At 38.9% G+C, this 22,311-nt stretch overlaps 1 protein-coding gene across 2 annotated transcripts; it reads right to left on the reverse strand.

Moving 5' to 3' along the window:
- Window positions 1–941: 941 nt before the first annotated feature.
- On the reverse strand, window positions 942–20,080 carry LOC113425503 (immunoglobulin superfamily member 1-like). 2 transcript variants are annotated; one of them, XM_026687674.2, is made up of 6 exons: window positions 19,784–20,080; window positions 18,554–18,592; window positions 12,276–12,590; window positions 4,382–4,666; window positions 3,753–3,849; window positions 942–1,273 (listed from the first exon to the last, which is right to left on the reverse strand). In XM_026687674.2, the coding sequence occupies exons 1-6, from the start codon at window positions 19,812–19,814 to the stop codon at window positions 1,240–1,242; spliced, it is 801 nt and encodes a 266-aa protein (XP_026543459.1). In that variant the 5' UTR covers window positions 19,815–20,080; the 3' UTR covers window positions 942–1,239. The 2 variants fall into 2 exon arrangements, with proteins under 2 accessions (XP_026543459.1, XP_087804519.1); XM_087948393.1 differs by having other exon boundaries at window positions 4,382–4,549; window positions 19,784–19,954.
- Between the last annotated feature and the right edge of the window lie 2,231 nt (window positions 20,081–22,311).

A 22,311-nucleotide genomic window follows, 5' to 3' on the forward strand; every position in this document is an offset into this window, starting at 1 on the left:
GACAAAATGACTGACTGAGTGGATGGATTGTTATAGGGTGATTGAGATGCTCCAGGGCTTGTGCAATGTAGTGAGCCTTGTTCTTTTTACTATTTCAATGGTAGCGAGTTAATCCTATTCTGCCCTAAAGGTCATATCCCTTCCTTAGAATTTTGGTGGAGGAACGTAGATTTTTAATCCCATCAGCTCCAGCCTTCTGTGCACTTTATTTATGAATAGATTGGCCCTGTTTTTCTGAATGGATTCAAAATCTCCATTCCTAAAAGCCAGTCTCTTCTGCTTGAGGCTGTTTTACTATGGCAGGAAGACTGGGGATGCTTTCTGCCTTTAAGAACATGTTTCTCCATTTCTCCCTTGGGGAAATATTCTATTCTACCTCTTTTGATTTTAATTTTTTTAAAAAAAAATATTTTAATCTGGGGAGGGGGGTGACCAGGGGTTTGGGCAAACCCTTAGCTAGTTTTATGGCCAGTTCAGCAAACCAGCAAATTCCACCCCTGGCTGACCCCACCAACCCCTCCCCTCCCCCCCCAGGAGTCCTCATGTGGCCTGTTTAGATGCCAGGTAAGTTCAGGGCCCATACGGAATCCGGGGAGGGCAAAAATTCCCCCCTGCCTTTATCCAAGAGGTTGACTGGGCCTCGCTCACCATGGCCACGCCCACCCAGAAATCGGGCAGAGAACCAGTTGCTGATGATTTTTGAAGCCCACCCCTGGGAGTGATTGAAGGGGTGTGAAGAGACCAACAGAACTTCAAATTGTAAGTATCCCCTGGGAGGTTTGTCATAACTTTAACTGGTTATGAAATGATCAGTAATAATTTGAAAACTTCCACTTAAATTGACATCCATTTCATTTTGAAATTCTTCCAAGTCAGCTATTTTATGTTTTTGTCACATTCACCATAGTAAAGTTTTTTTAAAAAAATCAAACAGAAAGATATTGACACCTGGTTTATTTAAAACAGCAGCAGAAGAAGCAAGAGCAACTGTGGCAGCAATTTGCAAAAGTCAAAATTCTTACTGAGGTTTTTCATGTGTTTTTGAGGAATGCCAAACTGCAGGAAAATCTCAGCTGAAAAGGCATGGCTGCAGAAATAGCACATTTGGGAGATTCATTAAAGGGAGAAAGGCATTGTATTTTGTAGGTGGCTTAAGGGTGCGTCTAATATATCGGCTGAAGCACCTGATGAAGACCATCAATTCAACTGCATAAGAGAAGCTTATGAAGTAGACCATGGTCAGATGGTTCCTTCAGTCTTCTGAAGAAGAGATCTGAAAAATATATTTTAAAAAACACAAAAAACACCATAGCCAAAGATTAGAGTTAGTCCATTTAAGGCAGCAAAATAACAATCAGGAAATGCTTTGGAGATATCAGTCTGGTTTAAACAAATACTGACAATACATAATAGAAAAATTGGGGCAGGGGTGTGGGCCATTCTTGTATCAGCCTATGGAAAGCTCCCAGGCCAGGTTTGAGGGGACCACCATTTCCTGTTGCTTATCCACTATTTGGCAAGTGGATATCCAAGATCTCTGAAGGTTTTATATAGGCCCTCAAAATTGGGCCTCTAATAGACCGCAAGAAGTCAGGAGCCAGGATATAGTTCAAAAGTACAGGTAACCCTTGACTTAGGAACATAACTCAGGCCAAAATTTCTCTTGCTAAGTGAGTTTTGTCTCATTTTATGTTCTTTCTTGCCAAAGTTGTTAAGTTAGTGACATGATTGTTAAATGAATCTGTGTTCCCCATTGCCTTTGCTTGTCAGAAGATCGCAAATGTGATCTGATGACCCAAGGACACTGCAACCATCATAAGTATGAGCCTGTTGCCAAATGTCTGAATTTTCCCCCCAAATTTTTTATTTGTTTTATTTATATGACACATAAAAATTCAATTTCAATCAAACAGTGTGTTGTCTGGGTATAATTATTTTTAGGAAATCATAATCAAAATGTTTACAATCATATTAATCACAATAATATTAGCTTAATAATAATAATAATAATAATAATAATAATAATAATAATAATAATAATAATAATAATAATAATAATAATAATAATAATAATAATTAGTAGTAGTAGTAGTAGTAGTAGTAGTAGTAGAGACTCCAAACTAATAATGCATTTGACCCTGCCCTCAGGTTCAGCTTGGTCATCTCCTACATCCCCCAATTTTAAACCTTGTTCAAAGAAGCAGACTGTTGACAGGGGCCCTGCTCTTCCTCCTCTTCTAGACAGCCTAGATTAGGGACATCATCAGGTTGCAATGTAACATCTGGGGTCATGCCTAGGGTTAAACAACTGTGTCCCATAGGATGTACTGCAAAAATATCAAAACTCAGACTACTGACTCATGTTGTAAACTTAATCATACAAGAAAAGGTTTGGAAGAGAAAGAGTAACCAAGGCCTAACTATGAGAGAACTCACTGCCAAAGATAAAAATATACCTCCAAAATGCTGATTGGCTGCAATAGCTCACCTACCCCTGCTTTAAGGCCAATGGTGGGAGAGAGAGAAAGACTAAGTATGCCATGAAAACTTTTCAAGAATTTCTCACAAGGGTTTATGGAACATCAGCCCTTCCCTGGGGATATAAATGTGGTATTCTCCACATTAAAACTAATATATTTGTCTTCAAAATCCTGGCCAACTTTGATATCAAGGAGGTAGAATTTTTCTCTGCCTTTTTGGTTCCACCAAAGGCCATTCAGAGTTTTGCAGCCTAGACCTTTTTGACCCAGTTTCTGTGATTGTGTCTTTCCAGTGGGCCAACAATAGAGATCTCAGTGAGTGGCTGAATGGATTTAGATATTGTGGGAATGGAAACTGTGTTCCATCCTCTGTCATGCTATCAAGGCCAGAAATTAAAATCTTTACTAATTGTTTATAAGGGTGTGTTTCTAGCTTAAGTACATCAGGGTGTCCAAAAGAAGAAAAGTAGGATCCAATCTGAGTTGGTTACCAGGACTAGAATTTTAGTCTTCTGAGCTTTTGGATTCATGCTGTAGCCCATCCTCAGAGAATTTGGTAGAGATAAATTCCCTGAGGATGGGTTCCAGCATGAGTCTAAAAGTTTGGAAGACTATATGTCCAGTTGATTGACCCAAATTGGATCCTGCAACATTATCCTGTATATTTGCCTTCATTCTTAAGAAAAGTAGGCCTTAAAATACTGTGGTCCTAGATTGTTAAAGGCAGTGATGGGCTATCTGACTTCAGGATCACATACAGAATCATGGATATAGTTCCTAAAAGTCTTCCCCAACTAATGTTGGAGACTATCCTGGATGGAGTAAGTCATCTCGGCGAACACATTTAGTTTATTTCCATCAAATTTATTTTTTTCATAATTTTTCACTTGTATACTTCTCTGGCCTTTTTCACTTTTTTGGAACATGCCAATCTTTGCAAATGTCAACTTTAGCTCTTGAGTCAACAAACTCCTAGTTTAAATCCTAAATGGGACAAAATTGGCCCTTCAGGTGTTGTCCTTCAGTTCCCATCATCCTTAGCTCTTTCTCATAATGGGATAATGGGCACTGGAGTCCTTCTTTGTTAGGAAGAAGACTTTGAAGAAGATTGAGGTGACTATTCTGGAAATACAATGAGATTTCTATGTTTGTTTCTTCCTGGTTATGTAAATTCCACATTTGTCAATTTATCTTCTCAAAGGTGTGGGAGTAATAAAATCACTAAACCTCTAAAGAGATTATCATTCTACCAATGCCTCCAATTTGCCTTACCTGCTTCTTAAAGAAATACAATAGGAGATTAAGAAGATGAGACCATTGATGGTGAAGAAACTCCCACCGACAACCAACAATCGAACCCATCTGACACCTAAATTTGAAAAGTGAAAAGAAATGCTGATAGTGTTTTTAACACAAACTTACCACATCCCTTGCTTCTTTTAATCAACAGGCAAGTATACTTATTCAGAATCAGATAAGGCTGGTTATTCTTGGCTTTTCTACCAAAGAGTGCTTAATCATCATTCAAAAAGCAGCTTTGTTAAGCTCTGTGGTTTCTCTTATCATTTTTGACCTCACGGCAATCTATGATCTTCTCCTACAACTTTTTTCTGAGCCAGCTCTTCAATAACATGTCTTAAAGATGTTTTTTCAAGAGGCAACTGGACTTCCTTGATTTTTCCTTGAAGATGTTTTGCTTCTCAACCAAGAAGCTTCTTTGGCTGAAGAAGCTTCTTGGATGAGAAGTGAAACGTCTTCAAAGAAAAATGAAGAAAGTCCAGTTGCCTCTAGAAATAAGCACCTTTGGGACAATCATGATCTGGATGCCCAAGAATCTCAATAGATATTGTTGGAATGTTGGAGGAAAAAATGAACATGGGAACCTGAAGAAGCAACATTACCTCGCATGTCGATGAAAATTGGATCGCTGATCCTGGAAAGTACCTTTCTTCCATGGAGGTATTGAACATAAGCACATCTGACAATCCCCACGTTCTTGTGTTTCACATTAGTTAGATTGTATGTGTAGGTGCTGTTGACGGTAGCCAGGATTGAGACAACCATTTCATCTGTAACAAAGCGAAACTGCCCGATTTTATTAGCTTCTGGTGGAGATAAGCATTCTAGGCTGACAGAGTTTCCACGGTCAAAAATAATGTAATTCAGAGATGGAGCTGGTGGGGCCGCTGAAAAAGAAAGACATGTTTTCAGCACTGGAATGTCTTCCTTTTGCTTGCTTTTCAGCTTCTCCTCAATGGCAAATAATGAACACAGAAAATAGAATAATAGAGTTGGAAGGGACCTTGGAGTTCTTCTAGTCCAACCTTCAGTTCAAGCAGGAGATCAACTCTCTGGTCCCTTTTTAGAAACCTACAATGATGGAACATCCACAACTTCTGGAGGCAAGCCATTCCACTGATTAATTGTTCTCCCTGCCAGGAAATTTCATTTTAGTTCTAGGTTGCTTCCCTTTTTGGTTAATTTCCATACATTATTTCTTGTCCTGCGTTCTGGTGCTTTTAGAAAACAGTTTGAAATCCTTGTCTTTGTAGCAGAGGTGGTATTCAGCAGGTTCTGACCAGTTCTGGAGAACCGGTAGTGGAAATTTTAAGTAGTTCGGAGAACTGGCAAATGCCACCTCTGACTGGAGATTTTACAGTATCCTTCCCCTGCCATTCCACGCCCACAGAACCGGTAGTAAAAATATCTGAATTCCATTATCGCTTTGTAGGGTCCCCTCAAATTTTGGAACACTGCTATATATTTTCCTTTGTGAGAGGAAGGAATGAGACACCCATTTTTAGTCTCAATATCAGACATAATACCAATTAAAATATCTTATTTGACCTGGGTATATTATTCCTTCAGAAACCCTCTTAGAATTCACTGTCATGGCAGTTCTCGTAAAGAAGTCAGATTAATCCCTTGTGATCAAATCAACAAGGAATTGTTGTTGTCATATCTTAAACATTCCGTTGAAGGGACATTTCTTATCATAAAGGCAGAGCTAATGACACCACAGCAAGCATGGCATTGTTACAAAAAACATAGCAGTGGCTTTTGTGAGTGAGAACTATGAGCAATTATCAATGCCTGCCGCAATTTCATTTACCTTCTCTCTGATCTTACATTTGCTAATCTACCTGCCTCCTCAAACATGAATTGACATGCACAAACACAAAGGCAGATGCATGAAACATGCTAAGATTAAATAGACTTGATTGTATTCAAATAATCTTGCAGCCAGTTGTTGTAACCAATGCCATGGAAACTCTTTTCAGTAGTTGCCTTCATATGAAAGAAGGACAATCCTTTGAGATAGCTGTTAGAGAATATCTCCTTCCTTCCTTCCTTCCTTCCTTCCTTCCTTCCTTCCTTCCTTCCTTCCTTCCTTCCTTCCTTCCTTCCTTCCTTCCTTCCTTCCTTCCTTCCTTCCTTCTTGCCTGCCTGCCTGCCCTGCTATCCTCTCCTCTCCTCTCTCCTCTCCTTTCCTTTTTTCCTTTCCTTCCTATAAAATTTCTCTCATCATCTATCTATAATCTCTCTCTCTCCTCTTCTCTCCCTCCCCTCTCTCTTTCATCTATCATCAATATTTTCTCCCTTCCCAGCTGCAGGATTCGTTGGTGTTTTCCTTCCAAGTCCTAAGCTCAACCAGGTTACCATTCCTCAGATTAAAAAAAAATGAGAAAGAATGACTAGCAAAAAAGGACAATTGGGAGGATGATTGGGAAACAGTAGTTTAGTAAGGGGGGAGGAAATAAGTCAGTGTGACATAAATATTTTGCTGTATTTTGCTGCCATCTGGTGGCTAAAATGTGCTACATTTTGCTGCCATCTGGTGGCTAAAATGTGCTACATCTATATCTTTCACAACATAGGTTTTTTCTCACACACAGAGACAGACAAATACATGAGCACGCGCGCGCACACACGCACACACACATAGAAAGAGAGAGAGACAGACAGACAGACAGACAGACAGACAGACAGACAGACAGACAGAGACATCGACAGACAAACAGACAGATTTTTAGTTTCCTTAACCAGTAAGCTATTTGCTAATATAGAAACTTATCACTCAGAAGTTCCCCATAGCCAGATTCTCTTTTTTCCCCTTTGGTTGACTGGTGCCCTCCTTTCAGCTAAATACAAAAAAAGTCAGACTATTGCATAAAATTCTCACTGATGTCAGAATTCTAGATTTTTTAAAAAAATTCTGTACCAAGAGAAGTTGTACGCCACTGCTTTTTCTTTCTTTTTTCCTCCCTCACTTCATTTCTTTCTCCCTTTCTCTTTCCCTTTTTCCATTAACTTTATTAACTTTATTTTATTTTTATTTTAATTTATACATGCACACACTCATTATATATTCTCTGCAGTATTTCTCTGCAGTAATATAGAATATAGTAATATAGAATTTGTGCGGGTAAGGTTATCAACCTTGCTGTCAAGAAAAGCCAAGCATTTAATAGCAAGTGCCATACCATGTACACTAATCAAATGGGTGGTAAGAAAGTAGAAGAAGTCAGGCACAACACAGGTTATATAGACAGTCAACACAGGATCAGTCAAAATGAACTCAAATATCTATATACCAATGCACAGAGTATGAGGAATAAACAGAGTGAATTAGAAATTCAAGTAAATGACAGCAGACATGATATTGTTGCCATTACGGAGACTTGGTGGGATGAAACCCACAAATAGAACATGCAGCTAGTGGGATTTAAATTATTTAAAAGAAATAGACCAAATAAAAGAGAAGGTGGAGTTGCACTATATATAAGAAATAACTACATCTCTGCAGAAATAGAGCACAACAACGATAAAAATTGTCTTGAATGCATTTGGGTCAATATGAAAGGGAATGATATTGCCTAGGTGTATACTATAGGCCACCTAACAGAGTTCATCTATATCCTCCAAACCGAGAAAATAGGTGAACTTTTTGCTAGCTAGTTAACTAAGGTATGTAGGAAGCACATCACAATAGTAATTACCCTGACATCCACTGGGAGACAAACTCTGCACCAAGTGGAAGATACAACAGGTTCCTGACAAACCTAACAAACAACTTTGTTTCCCAAAAAGTAGAGAAGAGAACAAGGGGGATCAGCCATATTGGACTTAATTCTCACTAACAGAGATGCAATGATAGAAGGTGTTGAAGCTACAGGAACCTTGGAGGGAGTGATCATGCAATATTGGAATTCAACATTATGCAAGCACAAGCAGTAGAACAAAGTCAAACTAGAATCTTGGACTTTAAGAGAGCTAATTTCCATAAACGTAGAAAGAGCTTGGGAAGGATTATTAGAGGTGGATGGATGAGAATTCTCAAGGGGAAAACAACTCAAGAAGCCTGGGAAATTTTGAAAAGTGAGATTATAAAAGCCCAGTCTAGCACAATACCAATGAAGAAGAAAAATAAAAAACTCTCAAAAGAAACCAGCATGGCTGCATAAAGAACTCTCTGACAAATTGAAAAACAAAAAGGACAAGTATAAAAAGTGGAAAGAGGGGCACATAATTAAGGCAGAATATCAGCAAATAACCTGAGCCAGCAAAGATGAAGTAAGGAAAGCTAAGGCTCACAATGAACAAAGGCTTGCAACAAAAGTAAAAAATAACAAAAAAGCTTCTTCCAACATATTAAAAACAAGAAAAAAGTCAAGGAATCAATGGGTCCATTGCTGGGAGAAAGTGGCAAGAAGGTGACAAGCAACAGAGAAAAAAATAGTCCAACCTATCAAAAACAGCACAAGAAAAAACAGATTAGGAGCACAAGTTAAAATAGGGAAGAAAATGGTAAGTAAGCACCTGTCTACCCTAGACAAGGTGTAATCCATCTGCAGATAAGTTCTCAGAACCACTAAACTGTATCTTTTAAAGATCCTGGAGCACCTGGGAACTTTCAGAGGACTGGAAAAAAGTGATGTAGTTCCCATATTCAAAAAAGGAAAAAAAATAGATCCAGGAAATTACAGGCCTATCAGCCTAACCTCAATACCATTGAAGATTCTGGGAAAAATAACCAAGCAGCGAATCACCAAACACCTAGAAGCAAACAACGTAATAACCAAAAGCCAACACGGGTTTGTCAAAAACAGATCATGGCAGGCTAATCTTATTGCTTTCTTAGACAAAGTAACAAATTAGTGGACCAGAGGAATGCTGTTGATATAATTTATTTGGACTTCAGTAAGGCATTTGATAAAGCAGGCTATAACTACTACTTAATAAAATAGAAAAATATGGGTTAGACAGCATCATCACCAGATGGATTTGTAACTGGCTGATCAACTGCACTCAACATGTAGTCTTCAATGGAACTGCATCTACATGGAGGGAAAAATGCAGTGGGGTACCCCAAGGTTCTGTACTCTTCAACATCTTCACCAATGATTTAGATGAGGGGATAGATGGGGAAGTCATCAAATTTGCAAACAAAACCAAGCTAGCAGGAATAGCCAACACTATTGCACTCAGAAGATAGACTTAAGGTACAGGAGGATCTTGACAGACTTGAATTGGGCGCTATCTAACAAAATGAAATTCAATGGAGAAAAAAGTAAGGTTCTACATTTAGGCAAGAAAAACAAAATGCACAGATACAGTGGTATGTGATACCTTGATCAATAATAATAACTGTGAGAGAGATCTTGGAGTCCTAGTGGACAGCCATTTAAATATGAGCCAGCTGTGTGCTGCAGTTGCCAAAAAGGCCAACACAGTTTTAGACTGCATAAACAGAGGGATAGAATCAAGATCACATGAAGTGTTAATACCACTTTATAATGCATTGGTGAGACCACACTTGGAATACTGCATCCAGTTTTGGTCACTGCAATGTAAAAAAGATGTTGAGACTCTAGAAAGAGTGCAGAGAAGAGCAACAAAGATGATTAGGGGACTGGAGGCTAAAACATATAAAGAACGGTTTCTGGAATTGGGTATGTCTACTCTGATGAAAAGAAAGACTGGGGGTGACTTAATAGCAGTGTTCCAATATCTCAGGGCCTTCCCCAAAGAAGAGGGAGTCTCCATAGCACCAGAAGGCAGGACAAGAACCAATGGGTGGAAACTAATCAAGGAGGGAAACAACTTAGAACTAAGAAGAAATTTTCTGACAGTTAGAACAATTGATCAGTGGAACAACTTGCCTCCAGGAGTTGTAAATTTTCCAACACTGGAAGTGAGTTGGATAACCATTTGTCTGAAGTGGTGTAAGGTTTCTTGCCTTAAATGGGGTTGGACTAGAAGACCTCCAAGGTCCCTTCCAACTCGTTATTCTATTCTATTTCTAAACTAGATAAAGTTTATACAAAGAATAAGGGATTTTAATTTTTTTTGCCCAAGGCTTTTATTAAATGAACTTGTTTATAATTTTAAAGTTATATGCTGCAGCAAAGTTGTTTAACCAATTGGTTGCTGTTAGCTATGTTCTTCTTTACAGTTTGGGACCAATTCAGTCTTTCTTGGTTTTGAGTTGTTGTTTTTTTTAAAAAAAGAGGTTATGCTTTTACCATTTTGCAAACTGTCCTGGGAAACTTCCCTTTTGAAAAGCTAAACTGTTAGATAAACTTACTGTCAGGCTTTAGAAAGAAGTCAGTCACTTCTTTGCCCCAATTTTCACCCTCAGCCACTTCTCTTCAATGTTGTTGCAGCAAATGATGCAACAGCCCCAAGTTCCTTCTACAGCTTTATGTCTAGAACCCCAGGCTGATTTTTTAGAAGCTCAGCAAGATTGCACTACTTAGTCCTTGGAGAGAAACCACTAGGAGTTCTTAGGCTGTACGCTTGATTGGGAGATGCTAGCTGAATGATAGATAGATAGATAGATAGATAGATAGATAGATAGATAGATAGATAGATAGATCAAACAAGCAAGCAAATGAGTAAAATAAATACCTTTAGATAAATTAACAGATTAACGATTTAGAAAGTCCAACTAGCCCGGTGTCAGCAACTTGTGGCTCTGGAGCCACATACAGCTCTTTGGGCCCCCTGCTGTGGTTCCCTGTTGGGTGATCCCACCGCTGGCAGGTCCTGCCCCTCACCCTTCCCTCCCAGTCACTCTTCACCTGGCCTGAGAAAGTAAAACACACAAAAAAAGAAATGAGATGGAGGGAAAGAGGGAGGAGGACAGAGAGGGGGGGAGGGAGGGAGAGGGAGAGAGACCCATTTCTCACAGAAAACACCAAAACCTGGGTAGGTGTGGCCAGGGGGGTTGTCATGTGACTGGACGGAAGTGATGTTGAGTTGGCCACGCCCACTCAGGTTTTGAGGCTCCCAGTATTTTCTTTTCTGTGGGAAACAGATCCAAATGGCTCTTTGAGTGTTGAAGGTTGCAAACCCATGAACTAGCCCAACTCCCTGCCCAAGCAGGAGACTCTACAACATTTCTGACAAATGGCAGTCCAAGCCCAACCTATTACCTAACCTACTGCTCAGTGCAGAAACCCAGATTAAAATATCCCAGACAACCTCTGCTTGAGAACACACAAGGAGAAGAGAGCCTGCAGGATCCAATCTAGGTCAGTCATCAGGACGAGAAGTTTAGTCTCCTGAGCTTTCAGACTATTGCTGGAGCCCACCAGACATTCTGGTGACAGAGAAGTTCCCTGAGGATGGGCTCCAGCATAAGGCCAAAAGCTTGGAAGTCTAAACTTCTGGTCCTGGTAACTGACCCAGATTGGATCCTGCAACATTGTCCTAGGAGACGTATCTTTGTCTTCTTTCAAGAGGAGAGCCTAACACCTTTCTGGTCATTGACTCTATCTCTAACTATTCTTACTGTTAGGGTTTTAATAACATTCAATCAGAACATACTTTTCTAGAATTACATAATTAACATTCAATCTTTGCTGAGCCTCTCTCTCCCTCTCTCTCCCTCTCTCTCTCTTTCTTTCTCTTCTGTCTCTTTCCATCTCACTGTCTGCCTCTCTATGGTGCCAACGTTTGTGACCCAGTGTCTTGTTGAAAAGTATACTTGTGTGCCTAGCAAATACAACCTAAATGAAGGAATTTTGATGGTGCAAGGTTGGTTCAGAGCCAAAACCCATTCTATGTCTTCTGGGAAACAGGGGTTTAGGAAATAAAACCAAAATAAAGGAATAAAGCTAAGCTGGCTATGTGACTTAGAGCCAGTCACTCTCTCTCTCAGCAGGGTTGCTGTTGTGGGGATAATAGGAGTTGGTTATGTTTGCTGCCTTGAGTTCTTTGTAAACATAATAAAGGCAGGATATACATCAAATAGATGATAATGATGAAGAAGAAGCAGATAAATAGATGGAAAGATAGATAGATAGATAGATAGATAGATAGATAGATAGATAGATAGATAGATAGATAGATAGATAGATAGATAGATAGATAGATATGATATATAATACAATAAGGTATGATATATGGAGATAGATAGATACATATGATATAAATGATATGATATAATATATGGAGAGAGAGAGAGAGAGAGAGAGAGAGAGAGAGAGAGAGAGAGAGAGAGAGAGAGAGAGAGAATCATTTCCTGGACTACAACTGGGGACATAATGCGATAGCTCAGGGGTCTTCGAATTTGACACCTTTAAGACTTGTGGACTTCAACTCTCAGAATTCCTCATCCAGTCATGTTAGCTCAGGAATTCTGAGAGTTGAAGTTCCCAAGTCTTAAACTTGCCAAGTTTGAAGACCCTTGTTATAGCTTCTTAAATTTTTTAACTGATTTTGTGGAAATAGGAGAGTTGACTCCACAGAGACTTCCCTGTGCTCTACAGGATTATAAACATGATCTACCATTCACTTGGATGCTGATGGGGTGGCTTTGGTCCGACTGAACTTCCCTGCCTGCTTTTTTCAGCCAATAAGCACATCTGTAATTTCCGGTGTCATTCCTTTGTGCCTGAAAATCCATCATGCCATCTCTGTAAGCGTTAACGGCCACTTGATGGATCCTCTGCCCATCTTCTTGGAAGAATCGGTAACCTTCCACCATCAAGTTTCGCGGCATGGTCAGGTTATGAAAAGTTGAGCAGATCAACCTGATTTTCTCTCCTTCATAATATTCCTGGTACTCAGGCTGCACAGAAAGCGTGGGTTGAGTTAGAGGCTCTGCAATTAAACACAAAGCAATTAAATACATCAAAATTAGACAGGTCTGGGTGACAGATGGTTGAATTAGCAAAAGGAGAGACAACCTCGAAGCCGGGTTCAAAACCCAGGCTGAGATCCAATCCAACTATATATATATAGTGTTGATATTTGATTTATATGGTTGGAGGGACTGAAGGCTTACTATTTGCTTGCTTTATAGGGTGCTCCCTGTTGCACTGCTTGAATTGGGTGGCCTTATAAATTTATAAAGACAATTTGGGAAGCTTCATGCATTATTCAGGAAATTTGCATGGTAATAGATTAACAGAATTGGAAGGGGCCTCGTAGGTCTTCTAGTCCAACCCCCTGCCCAGGCAGGAGACCCTACACCATTTCTGACAAATGGCAGTCCAGTCTCTTCTTGAAAGCTTCCAGTGATGAACTTTTCACAACTTCTAATTGGTTGGTTGTTCTCACTGTCAGAAAAGTTTCTCCTTATTTCCAGGTTGAATCTCTCCTTGTTCAGTTTCCATCCATTATTCCTTGTCTGGCCTTTGGGTACTTCGAAAAATAGCTTGACCCCTTTCTCTCTGTGGCAGCCCCTCAAATATTGGAAGACTGCTATCATGTCTCCCCTGGTCCTTCTCTTCACTAGACTAGTCATGCCCAGTTCCTGTAACTGTTCTTCATATGTTTTAGCTTCCAGTTCCCTAATCATCTTTATTGCTCTTCTCTGCACTTTTTCTACAGTCTCAACATCTTGTTTATAGTGTGGTGACCAAAACTGGATGCAGTATTCTAGGTGTAGTCTTACTAAGGCTTTAAGAATGGTATTAATAGTTTAGCCATTTTTCCCATTTAGCAACAATTTTTACAGACTTTTGCAGGTCTATAGAACAAAGGAAAGTTGAAGTTACATCATGAACAACAGTTATAGTTTCACCTAGCCACTGCTTCACTTAATGACCAAATTACTCATCTCATTGTAGTAACAAAATGAGCATAGGCAAAACATCTCCTTGCTTTGGAAATGATAAAACTTGCACATTGGTTTAGAGTTTTCTTTTTAAAAAATGTTCAGACTTTGAAAAAAAAATCTGGTTGTTAATAAACAATAAACATGCATCCAAATAGAAAAGTTTACACAATTAAAAAGGAGCCAGGTTGGGAAACGCTTGCATTTACTTTCTGACTCATCAGCAATCTTTATTTTGAGAAGTACTAGTCAGATCACAATCATTGCTAGCAGGACATTTTTTTTTCTCCTTTTATTTTCTGTCAGAATTTCCTACTATTTGTGATACGCAAAAGACTGGGCAGACCTCAGGAATGAGTCAGAAGAAGAGTTTCATACCCTTGGCTCCTTATCAAGCCAGTTCATCTGCTACTAATTTAACCAGCCCCTCTATTTTCATTTTCTATGTAAAGCTAAGGGGAAAAAAAGATAAGACTGCTTGAAAAATTTCATGACCTTTAATAAACCCACTCCTAAAGCAACCACGGTTGTTTTCTAAGACTTGCAGAAGCCTATAAAAAAACATAAATAGCAGCAAAATGCTTGTGAAAGACCTAAAGAATCTTGTAATGCTTTTCCAAGCCTGGAAGAATCTTAGGTTTTGCATCTATGGTTTTGTACCAGTGAAAGCTCAGAGTGACCAAGGATCTGATGATACAGAGGAATTATTGACTCTCTCATTTGTACTTCTACAACTGTTTTGTTTGGTGCAGCAATCAAACAGGACAGGAACAAAGTTCTTCAATGGATAGTTAGGACTGCAGAAAAAAACAATTGCAAACAGCTTGCCTTCCATTGAAGAGCTGTGGTGGTGCAGTGGTTAGAATGTAGTCTTGCAGGATAAGTCTGCCAACTGCCAGTAGTTCGATTCTGACTGGCTCAAGGTTGACTCAGCCATTCATCCTTCTGAGGTTGGTAAAATGAGGACCCAGATTGTTGGGGGCAATGTGCTGACTCTGTAAACTGCTTAAAGAGGGCTGTAAAAGCACCATGGAGCAGTATATATTTATTTGATTTATTTGATTTATATTCGCCCATGGCGACTCAAGGCTTACACAATGTAAAATCATATTTAAAACAAAAAAATAAAAATAATAAGAACTAACAAAAAGAATCAAATAAATTAGTAAAGTACAATAGAACAAAATTTGGAAAAACAAAAAAACAAAAAATGTAATTTTAAATGCTATGGTTATTGAGAACTTGTATATTGCACGAGCCAGAAAGAGGGCTGAGAAAATATCTAAAGACTCCTCACATCCTGGACATAAACTGTTTTTAACTCCACCCTCAGTGCACCACTATAGGACTTGCAGCCAAAACAACTAGACACAAAGGTAGTTTTTTTTTTTTTCCCCTGTACCATCACTCTGCTAAACACATAATTCCCACAGCACTGTCTTATGCCTGTAAGAATATTTACTGGTGGTGGGATTCAGCTGGTTTGCATTGGTTCAGATGAACCAGTTGTTCATCTATTAAAGTGGATCCTGGGTGCTGCGCTGCACTGCAATGGAGAAATAGGCAACTAAGCAGCTGGTAAGGCAACTAAGGTAAGGAGAAGATCGCTTTCCCTTTCTTCTCCCTGCTCCTCCTTCTTTCCTTGTGCCAGCCACTCTGCTGCCCATTTCTCCATTGCAGCACAGCACAGTGCCCAGGATCCACTTTTGATAGCAGGGTGTGTGTAATTATTTGTCTGGCCAAACTAACCCTGCAGTCTCCCTACATTGGGCCCAGCTTGCTGCCAACTTAATCCCTTGCCCCTTTCACTTTTGCCGGCAGACTGACCAATACCCCCTACACACAGCTCTACCTGGAGGGAGGAATCTCTCCCTCCACTTCCCCCCAATTCTTCACCTTCCTATGGGAGCTCTCGGGAACATCTACATCTTGTCTCTATGATAATCCCCTCCCTTGCCTCTTAAAGGAGCCACATCCAGAAGGCTGAAACAGCTGTGAAAGCAATGTGCAGACAAGCACCCTCAGAAGCAGCCTTTTGACAATGGGTGGCAATTTAAAAACCGGTTCGCCCAGGATCAGGTTGGCCATCGTGGAAGACTCATCCTGCATGTGCAGCAGAGCTGAAGGATGGGGATGGGCCAAGCCTCCCATGACAGCCAATCTGACCCTGGGCAAGCCGGTTGTTAAATTATTTGAATCTCACCCCTGATATTTACCCATGTAGTAGGACTGCATTACTATTATCCTTCTCATTTTTTTCCATTAGCTCTTGCCATTGGTATCTTATGACTATCACTTGTTGGTTGTATCTTATGACATGATTGTATCTTATGATTTATGATTTATTACTGTGTTGCTTGTATATATATTGAGAACATATGCACTGGAGACAAATTCCTTGTGTGTCGAATCACAATAAATAATAGTCTATTCTAAATATTCTACTCTCTCACAATATGTATCATTTAAGCCCTTCTCTCCCCAGACATTTGATGTGGGTGATGCAGTTCGCTTGGAAAAGCGAAAGATTGCAGAGTTAAAAGCAAGAGTCCCATCCAGAGGGAAAAAAAATAAACAAAGCAATGTGAAATGTCTGTTATATACACTATTAAAGAGAAATGAAAACATCCTAAATGTGTGTTATTTTGTGTTCGATAAGCAGAGAGGCAATTCCTGAAACTGATTTTCCTGGGGTTGAAGGGTAACTGCAACTTGCAGTTCTCCTTACAAACTTGTGTGTGTTGTGATAGAACTTCTGATCATCTATCATATTTATTTATTTAGCATATGGCATATGATACGTGGACTAGCAATATATATTAACATTTCACCTAAATTAGTAAAGTACAATAAAATATAAATATTAAAAAGATCTAGGTTCAAATTCCAAATGCCTAGGCCATCTAACCATTGAAACTCAGCATCGTCTTTATTTTAAAAAAATCAGATACTGAACTGGTATATGCTCTCTGCTTAAAGCCAGTCACTTACATCACATCAGAGATTTGACTGAATCTGGTTGGTAAAAAGACATGGGTCCTTTAGGAGTTGTCAACAAGGTCTCCATGGGGGCCTTCCTTGTATATTTTGAAGCATATGTTTCTCATGAATTTGAAGCTCGAGTCCAAACAGACATTTTCAATATTTTTAGTCTGAACTGTGTCTGTATGGTGTGGTTGAGGTATAAAGGAAATACTGTTAACATAATTAAGAAATGGCCAGATTCAAGTGCATTTGTTACATTTATTAAAACTCTTTGTTGTTAGCAGAGAGGAAGGAATTATCTATTGCATATATATATATATCATAAAGAACTAAATTTTCTCCACTTTTAACTATAGCAATTGTGCATCGCTGACCCTGGAACATGGGAGATGATTTTCAGAATATTATAAGGTAACATGTCGGGATAAAATGAGAGTGATCAATGTGCAGAAATTACAGGAATGGGTGGTTAGAAAAACAGAAGGAATAAAAAATATAGAGAGAGATTTGTTGCACCTGTCAAGATTCTTATCACCAGATGTTACTATTGCTTGTCCATACAAACTCAAGAACATTTTGGTGAACAAATATTTTTCTCTCTTCCCCCAGTTCAAGCAGAAGGGAGTTGTTTGTGAAAAATCTTTTGCAAGTGTGACTGAGTTAAAACAGAAAATAATAAGTCAATGTTCCTTCTTCCACTCATGTAAGAAACAGACCATCACTTCTTCAAAAGATTTGGTTTCTATTTCTTTATAATGCAGATAAAGATAGAACAACCAGTGATGAATCTTTCACTCTTGAGCATCACGAGTTGGGTGGTTTTGTTTTGCCCTTTGTGATCCATGAAGCACACACCAGATGTTACTATTGCTTGTCCATACAAACTCTTGTTACATGTTAATAGGATCAATGGTGGTATGCTACCAGTATGGCTCAGTTCGGCCGAACTGTTAGCTCCGACGATCAACTGCTGGGCCCTCCCACTCACCCCCGGCTCTATGCTGGCCTTTATTTCCTGCTTTTCAACCTCAGCTGCTTTGCACGGCACAGCCAATTGCTGAGTGTCAGCTGTTTTACACACAGGGCTCACAGCAGAAGGTGAGTTGCAAATGCTGCACACATGCAAAGGGCACACTCGCACCAAACCGGTATGAAAAAGTTTTGAAACCCACACCAAATAGGATGCCCTGTTGCTTTGGTGCCATTCATTGGCAAGGATGGGCAATAGGTCAGAAAAATCTCAAGGGCAGAGAGCAACCCTCTTTCTCAGAACTGTATGGGCATGAAGCATATCATATTTTTGGATCTTAACCTGGCAGAGGAATAGTGAGTTAGTTTCTAGTTTTCATCCAATTCCCTGTAATCGAGAGATCTCTACAGAGATTTTCAGTCATCCAGGTCATGGTTGTCCCGAAGGTGGTTTTTCAAGAAGCAACTGGACTTTCTTTGTTTTTTCTTGAAGACGTTTTGCTTCAAGAAGTTTCTTCAGTTCTGATGACTGGATGGTGGGGAATGAAAGGATTTATATTCCTTGCAGTCATCTTTTGGTCATTGGCGCTCTTTTTGAGACACTTGGAGATTTATCTGTGCCCACAGGGTCACCTGAATAATGCAAATGGGTGTGGAATCTTTTTGGAACTGCTAAAAGTCCCAGCACAGTTACAACACAGTCCTTTCAGCAATTTCAAAAAAGGTTGCACACCCATTTGCATTATTCAGGGGATCCTGAGGGCACAAATAAATCTCCAAGTGTTCTGAACGACTCTCAAAAAGAGTACAACCAGATGACTGCAAGGAATATAAATTCTTCCATTCCTTCCCATCCAGTCAGAACTGAAGAAGCTTCTTGGATGAGCTATTTTTCCTTCACATTTGGTATATTATGTGGATGGATGGATGGATGGATGGATGGAAGGAAGGAAGGAAGGAAGGAAGGAAGGAAGGAAGGAAGGAAGGAAGGAAGGAAGGAAGAAAGGAAGGAAGGAAGGAAGGAAGGAAGGAAGGAAAACTGAAATGTTACCTGCAGACGAGGATACTTGGAGCACAATATGAAGCAAAGCTGCAAAAGAATGAGAAATATATAAGAAATGTTTTTGTTAAGGATTACCAGAATTTCACTGACTTACACAGCAGTTCTTTATATATTTACTTAGAAATACATTCTTAATGGTGTAATTGTTTATTTTTAAAAAAATAATAATGTGAATGTACTTCAACTAATTAAGAAAACTAAATATACATCCAAGGAATGTACAGATTCACTTCAAGGATAACAATTGTCACCATACATTAAAAAGAGAAGAAAAAGGAGAGGAGGGAAGAAAACCAGAGGTGGTATTCAGCAGGTCCTGACCAGTTCTGGAGAACCAGTAGCAGAAATTTTGAATAGTTCGGAATACCACGTCTGACTGGCCCCGCCTCCATTTATTCTCTGCCTCTCAAGTCCCAGCTGATTGGCTGGGTCTTCTTTTGTTGCCCTGCACCGGAGAAGAGAGCTGGAAAGCAGGTTAGTGGGGTGAGGAGGGAATGGGATTTTTCAATAACCTTCCCCTGCCACACCCACCAAGCCATGCCCACCAAACCACACCACGCCTACCAAGCCATGTCCACAGAAGTGGTAGTAAAAAAAAATTAAATCCCACCAATGAAGAAAACTAGATGGTTTGCAGATTATTTTATAAATGGAACTACTTCAAAAATATTTTGGTTGGATTGCTCAAAAGCCCAAAACAAACCCAGTGCTGCTGCTGCTACTGATGGACAATACATATCAACAGTTCATTGCTGCAAAGCAGTAGCTGAATTCAATACATCTTCTTCTCTGGGCAATGCACCTAGAATTGCAGGGTTTCTTTGAAGCTGTACTGTATTTATTTAAAGATATGTCATATAGGATTATAACATGTTACATATTTCACATTATCCTGGGTATCAAAGAGAAACTAATCTGCTTTCTGCTGTTAGCAAGGTTGTAACATCAACCTTGTTGTAACATTTGAAATTCCAATGTCGACCAATGTTTAAAGAAAATTTACCTATACAAGCTTCAAAGCTAAATCACAGAGGCCTTTTAAATTGTTTTTGCTTATAAAAGGGTACTCAAGATGCATCATTATCTGCAATTTTAAATTTTTGGCAAGTCAAAGTTTTCATTTTAATAAGAATGGTGTAAGAACAGACATTTAAGAACAACAACAATGAAAAAACAGTAAGAGAAATGAAGAAGAGTTTTGAGGAAAAGGTAACTCACTTAGGATGGGGACCAGACCAAAGGGATCCATGTTGAGTGAGATTAATCTTCTTTCAAATTTTGATTTGAAAATTATGGTCTCTCAGGAATTACTGTTCTTCAAAAACCATGCTTGAGTATTTTGACTTCTAAAATGAACCTTCTCCTTTGAAGCAGATTATCTAAATGCCTTCTATGGGAAGTCCACAGAGTTATCAAGGAAGCCCACACTTGCACAATCATTCTGTGGAGAAATGCTAGACTTCACAGAAACACAGTCACAAAACCATAGGAACTTGTTTCAAGAAACAGAAAACTGAAATCAGAGATCTCAGCTGGCATTTTGCATTGCTTATCTCATCAACAATCCATTTTTTGTTCTTATCATTATTTAATATACTTTCAGTCCTCAACTAACAGGAAGAAGTTGCAGAAGAATTACATTTCTGTTCAACATATTAGATGCTGATTTAGAGCACCTCAGAACAACAAATTTTAGACCAAGGTCCACCTGAAAGAGCACTGGGATGGGGAGCTGAGATGGGCTGAAGAGTCCTGGACATGATCCACCATGGAGACCCTTTGCTGTAGGAATCATACCCCCCAAAGTATTTTTATCAGCTTCTCAATAGATCTATCAGGAAAATTCAACCAAATAGTTGCTGTGAGAATTTCACAAGTCACACTTCAGGAGAAATAGGAAGTGTTGGAAAACTCATGTGGTGCCAGCAAAGAAAACGGTATGCATTGACAAGCTTTTTTTGTTTTTTTTGTTTAGGGTCTGTAAGTGTGTTTGAGCCATCATTCCTTTGTTCCTGTATATTTGATGTACTTTGTATTTATATTGTTTTAAAGCAATCCATTCCTACCACTGATTCTTTGAAGAAAGTCGATGATATATGGTTACTTAATTATGGGGGCTAACAAGGAAAAGACAAAAAGAAAATATGATAAACCATTTCTCCACAACAGGAGAAAAGAAAACAATGCAAAACAATTATGAACCAGTAACCAAGACACTTTATATCTAATTCACATATCTAACTCTAACTAACTTGTATAGCGCTGCTAAAATCAGAGGCAATCTGTTAAAATAATTTTCCATAAAATTGTTTAAAGCAAAATTTGCAGATCAGAATATGTTTTCTAAGAACACAGAAGTCTTGAGCTTCCAAAATATACACAAAGAAGTTTTCATGAATGGGCAGAGAATAGGAAACTGCAGCCAGTTAACATAAATACTAATATCTCAGAGACTTTAATTCACTTAAAGAATGAGAGGCATTAAAATGCACCATACAATCTGGACTGAGAGTTATAGCCGAACTTCTTGATCTATATTTATTGAATTCCTGGAGTTAGAAATATTGATTCAGTGATATCTTGACTTTCTTTCAGCTTTTTTAAAACTTCCAAGGTTATATTTTGAGATTTAGGAAACATGATAAAGATGAACTATTTTCAACTTCTGCTTCAGCATTTTTTGTGTATGGCCCTTTCCTCCAAGTTCTCTTCTTTTCCTCTTCCAATGTGTCTGCTTTTTCCTGTATTGTGGGAAGTGGCTGAGATTATTCTATTTGATCTAACCTGAGCAAGTTTGGATTTATTTCCTAGCCTTCCCCTAAGTTTTTGAAATAGCATGTTTGCTTAAATAAAGATGGTAGAATCATAGAATTGGAAAATATCTTGAAAGTCTGCTAGTCCCTCATATCATCTTAGATAAATAATTGTCCAACATTTGCTTGAAAACTTCTAGTAATGGAACTTCTTTGAGTTCCAGAGAGAGGTTATTCCATTACTTCATAGTTACCAGAGTGAACTATGAACCCACATTATAAAAAAAAATGTTAAGATTTTGAAAAGAGTGGAAAGAAGAGCAACTAAGATGATTAAGGACCTGGAGGATAAAACGTGTGAAGAGTTGCAGGATTAGGGTATGGCTAGTCTAGAGAAAAGAAGGAGTAAGGTTGACATGATAGCAGTGTTCCAATATTTGAAGGGCTCCCGCAAAGAAGAGGGGGTCTACTTATTTTCCAAAGCATCAGAGAAACAATGGATGGAAACTAATCAAGGAGAGAAGCAACCTGGAATTAAGGAGAAACTTCCTCACAGTAAGAACAATTAACCAATGTAACAGCTTGCCTTCAGAAGTTGTGGATGCTTCGCACTGGAGGTTTTTAAGAAGAGACTGGAGAACCACTTGTCTGAAATGGTATGGGGTCTCCTATTTGAGCAAGAGGTTGGAGTATAAGATCTTCAAAGCTCCTTCCAGCTCTATTCTGTATTGAAGTATTGAGGGAACTCCTCCTTAATACAAGTTCCAATCTGTTACCGCAATGTTTATTTATTTATTTATTTATTATTTATTTATTTGATTTGCCAATTGTTTACAAGATAATAAGTATAAGTGTATACATAGTTGTGAATACATGAAATGGGTACATATAAGAAAAATAAAAGAATAAGAGAAACAATAGGACAGGGACGGTAGGCACGATGGTGCGCTTATGCACGCCCCTACAGACCTCTTAGGAAAGGGGTGAGGTCAA

This window comes from Notechis scutatus, chromosome Z (assembly GCF_049901735.1).
Source record: "Notechis scutatus isolate UNSWTSFEM ecotype Mainland chromosome Z, rNotScu1.2, whole genome shotgun sequence".
Lineage (NCBI taxonomy): Eukaryota > Metazoa > Chordata > Lepidosauria > Squamata > Elapidae > Notechis > Notechis scutatus.

Coding starts and splice junctions, on each gene's coding strand:
- LOC113425503 (XM_026687674.2), bottom strand. CDS start 19,814: ATGGATCCCTTTGGTCTGGTCCCCATCCTAA. Junction 4,667..12,275: donor CATCAGCATCCAAGTGAATG/GTAGATCATGTT, acceptor TTTCTTTTTCAG/CGGCCCCACCAGCTCCATCT. Junction 1,274..3,752: donor TGTATTTCTTTAAGAAGCAG/GTAAGGCAAATT, acceptor TATATTTTTCAG/ATCTCTTCTTCAGAAGACTG.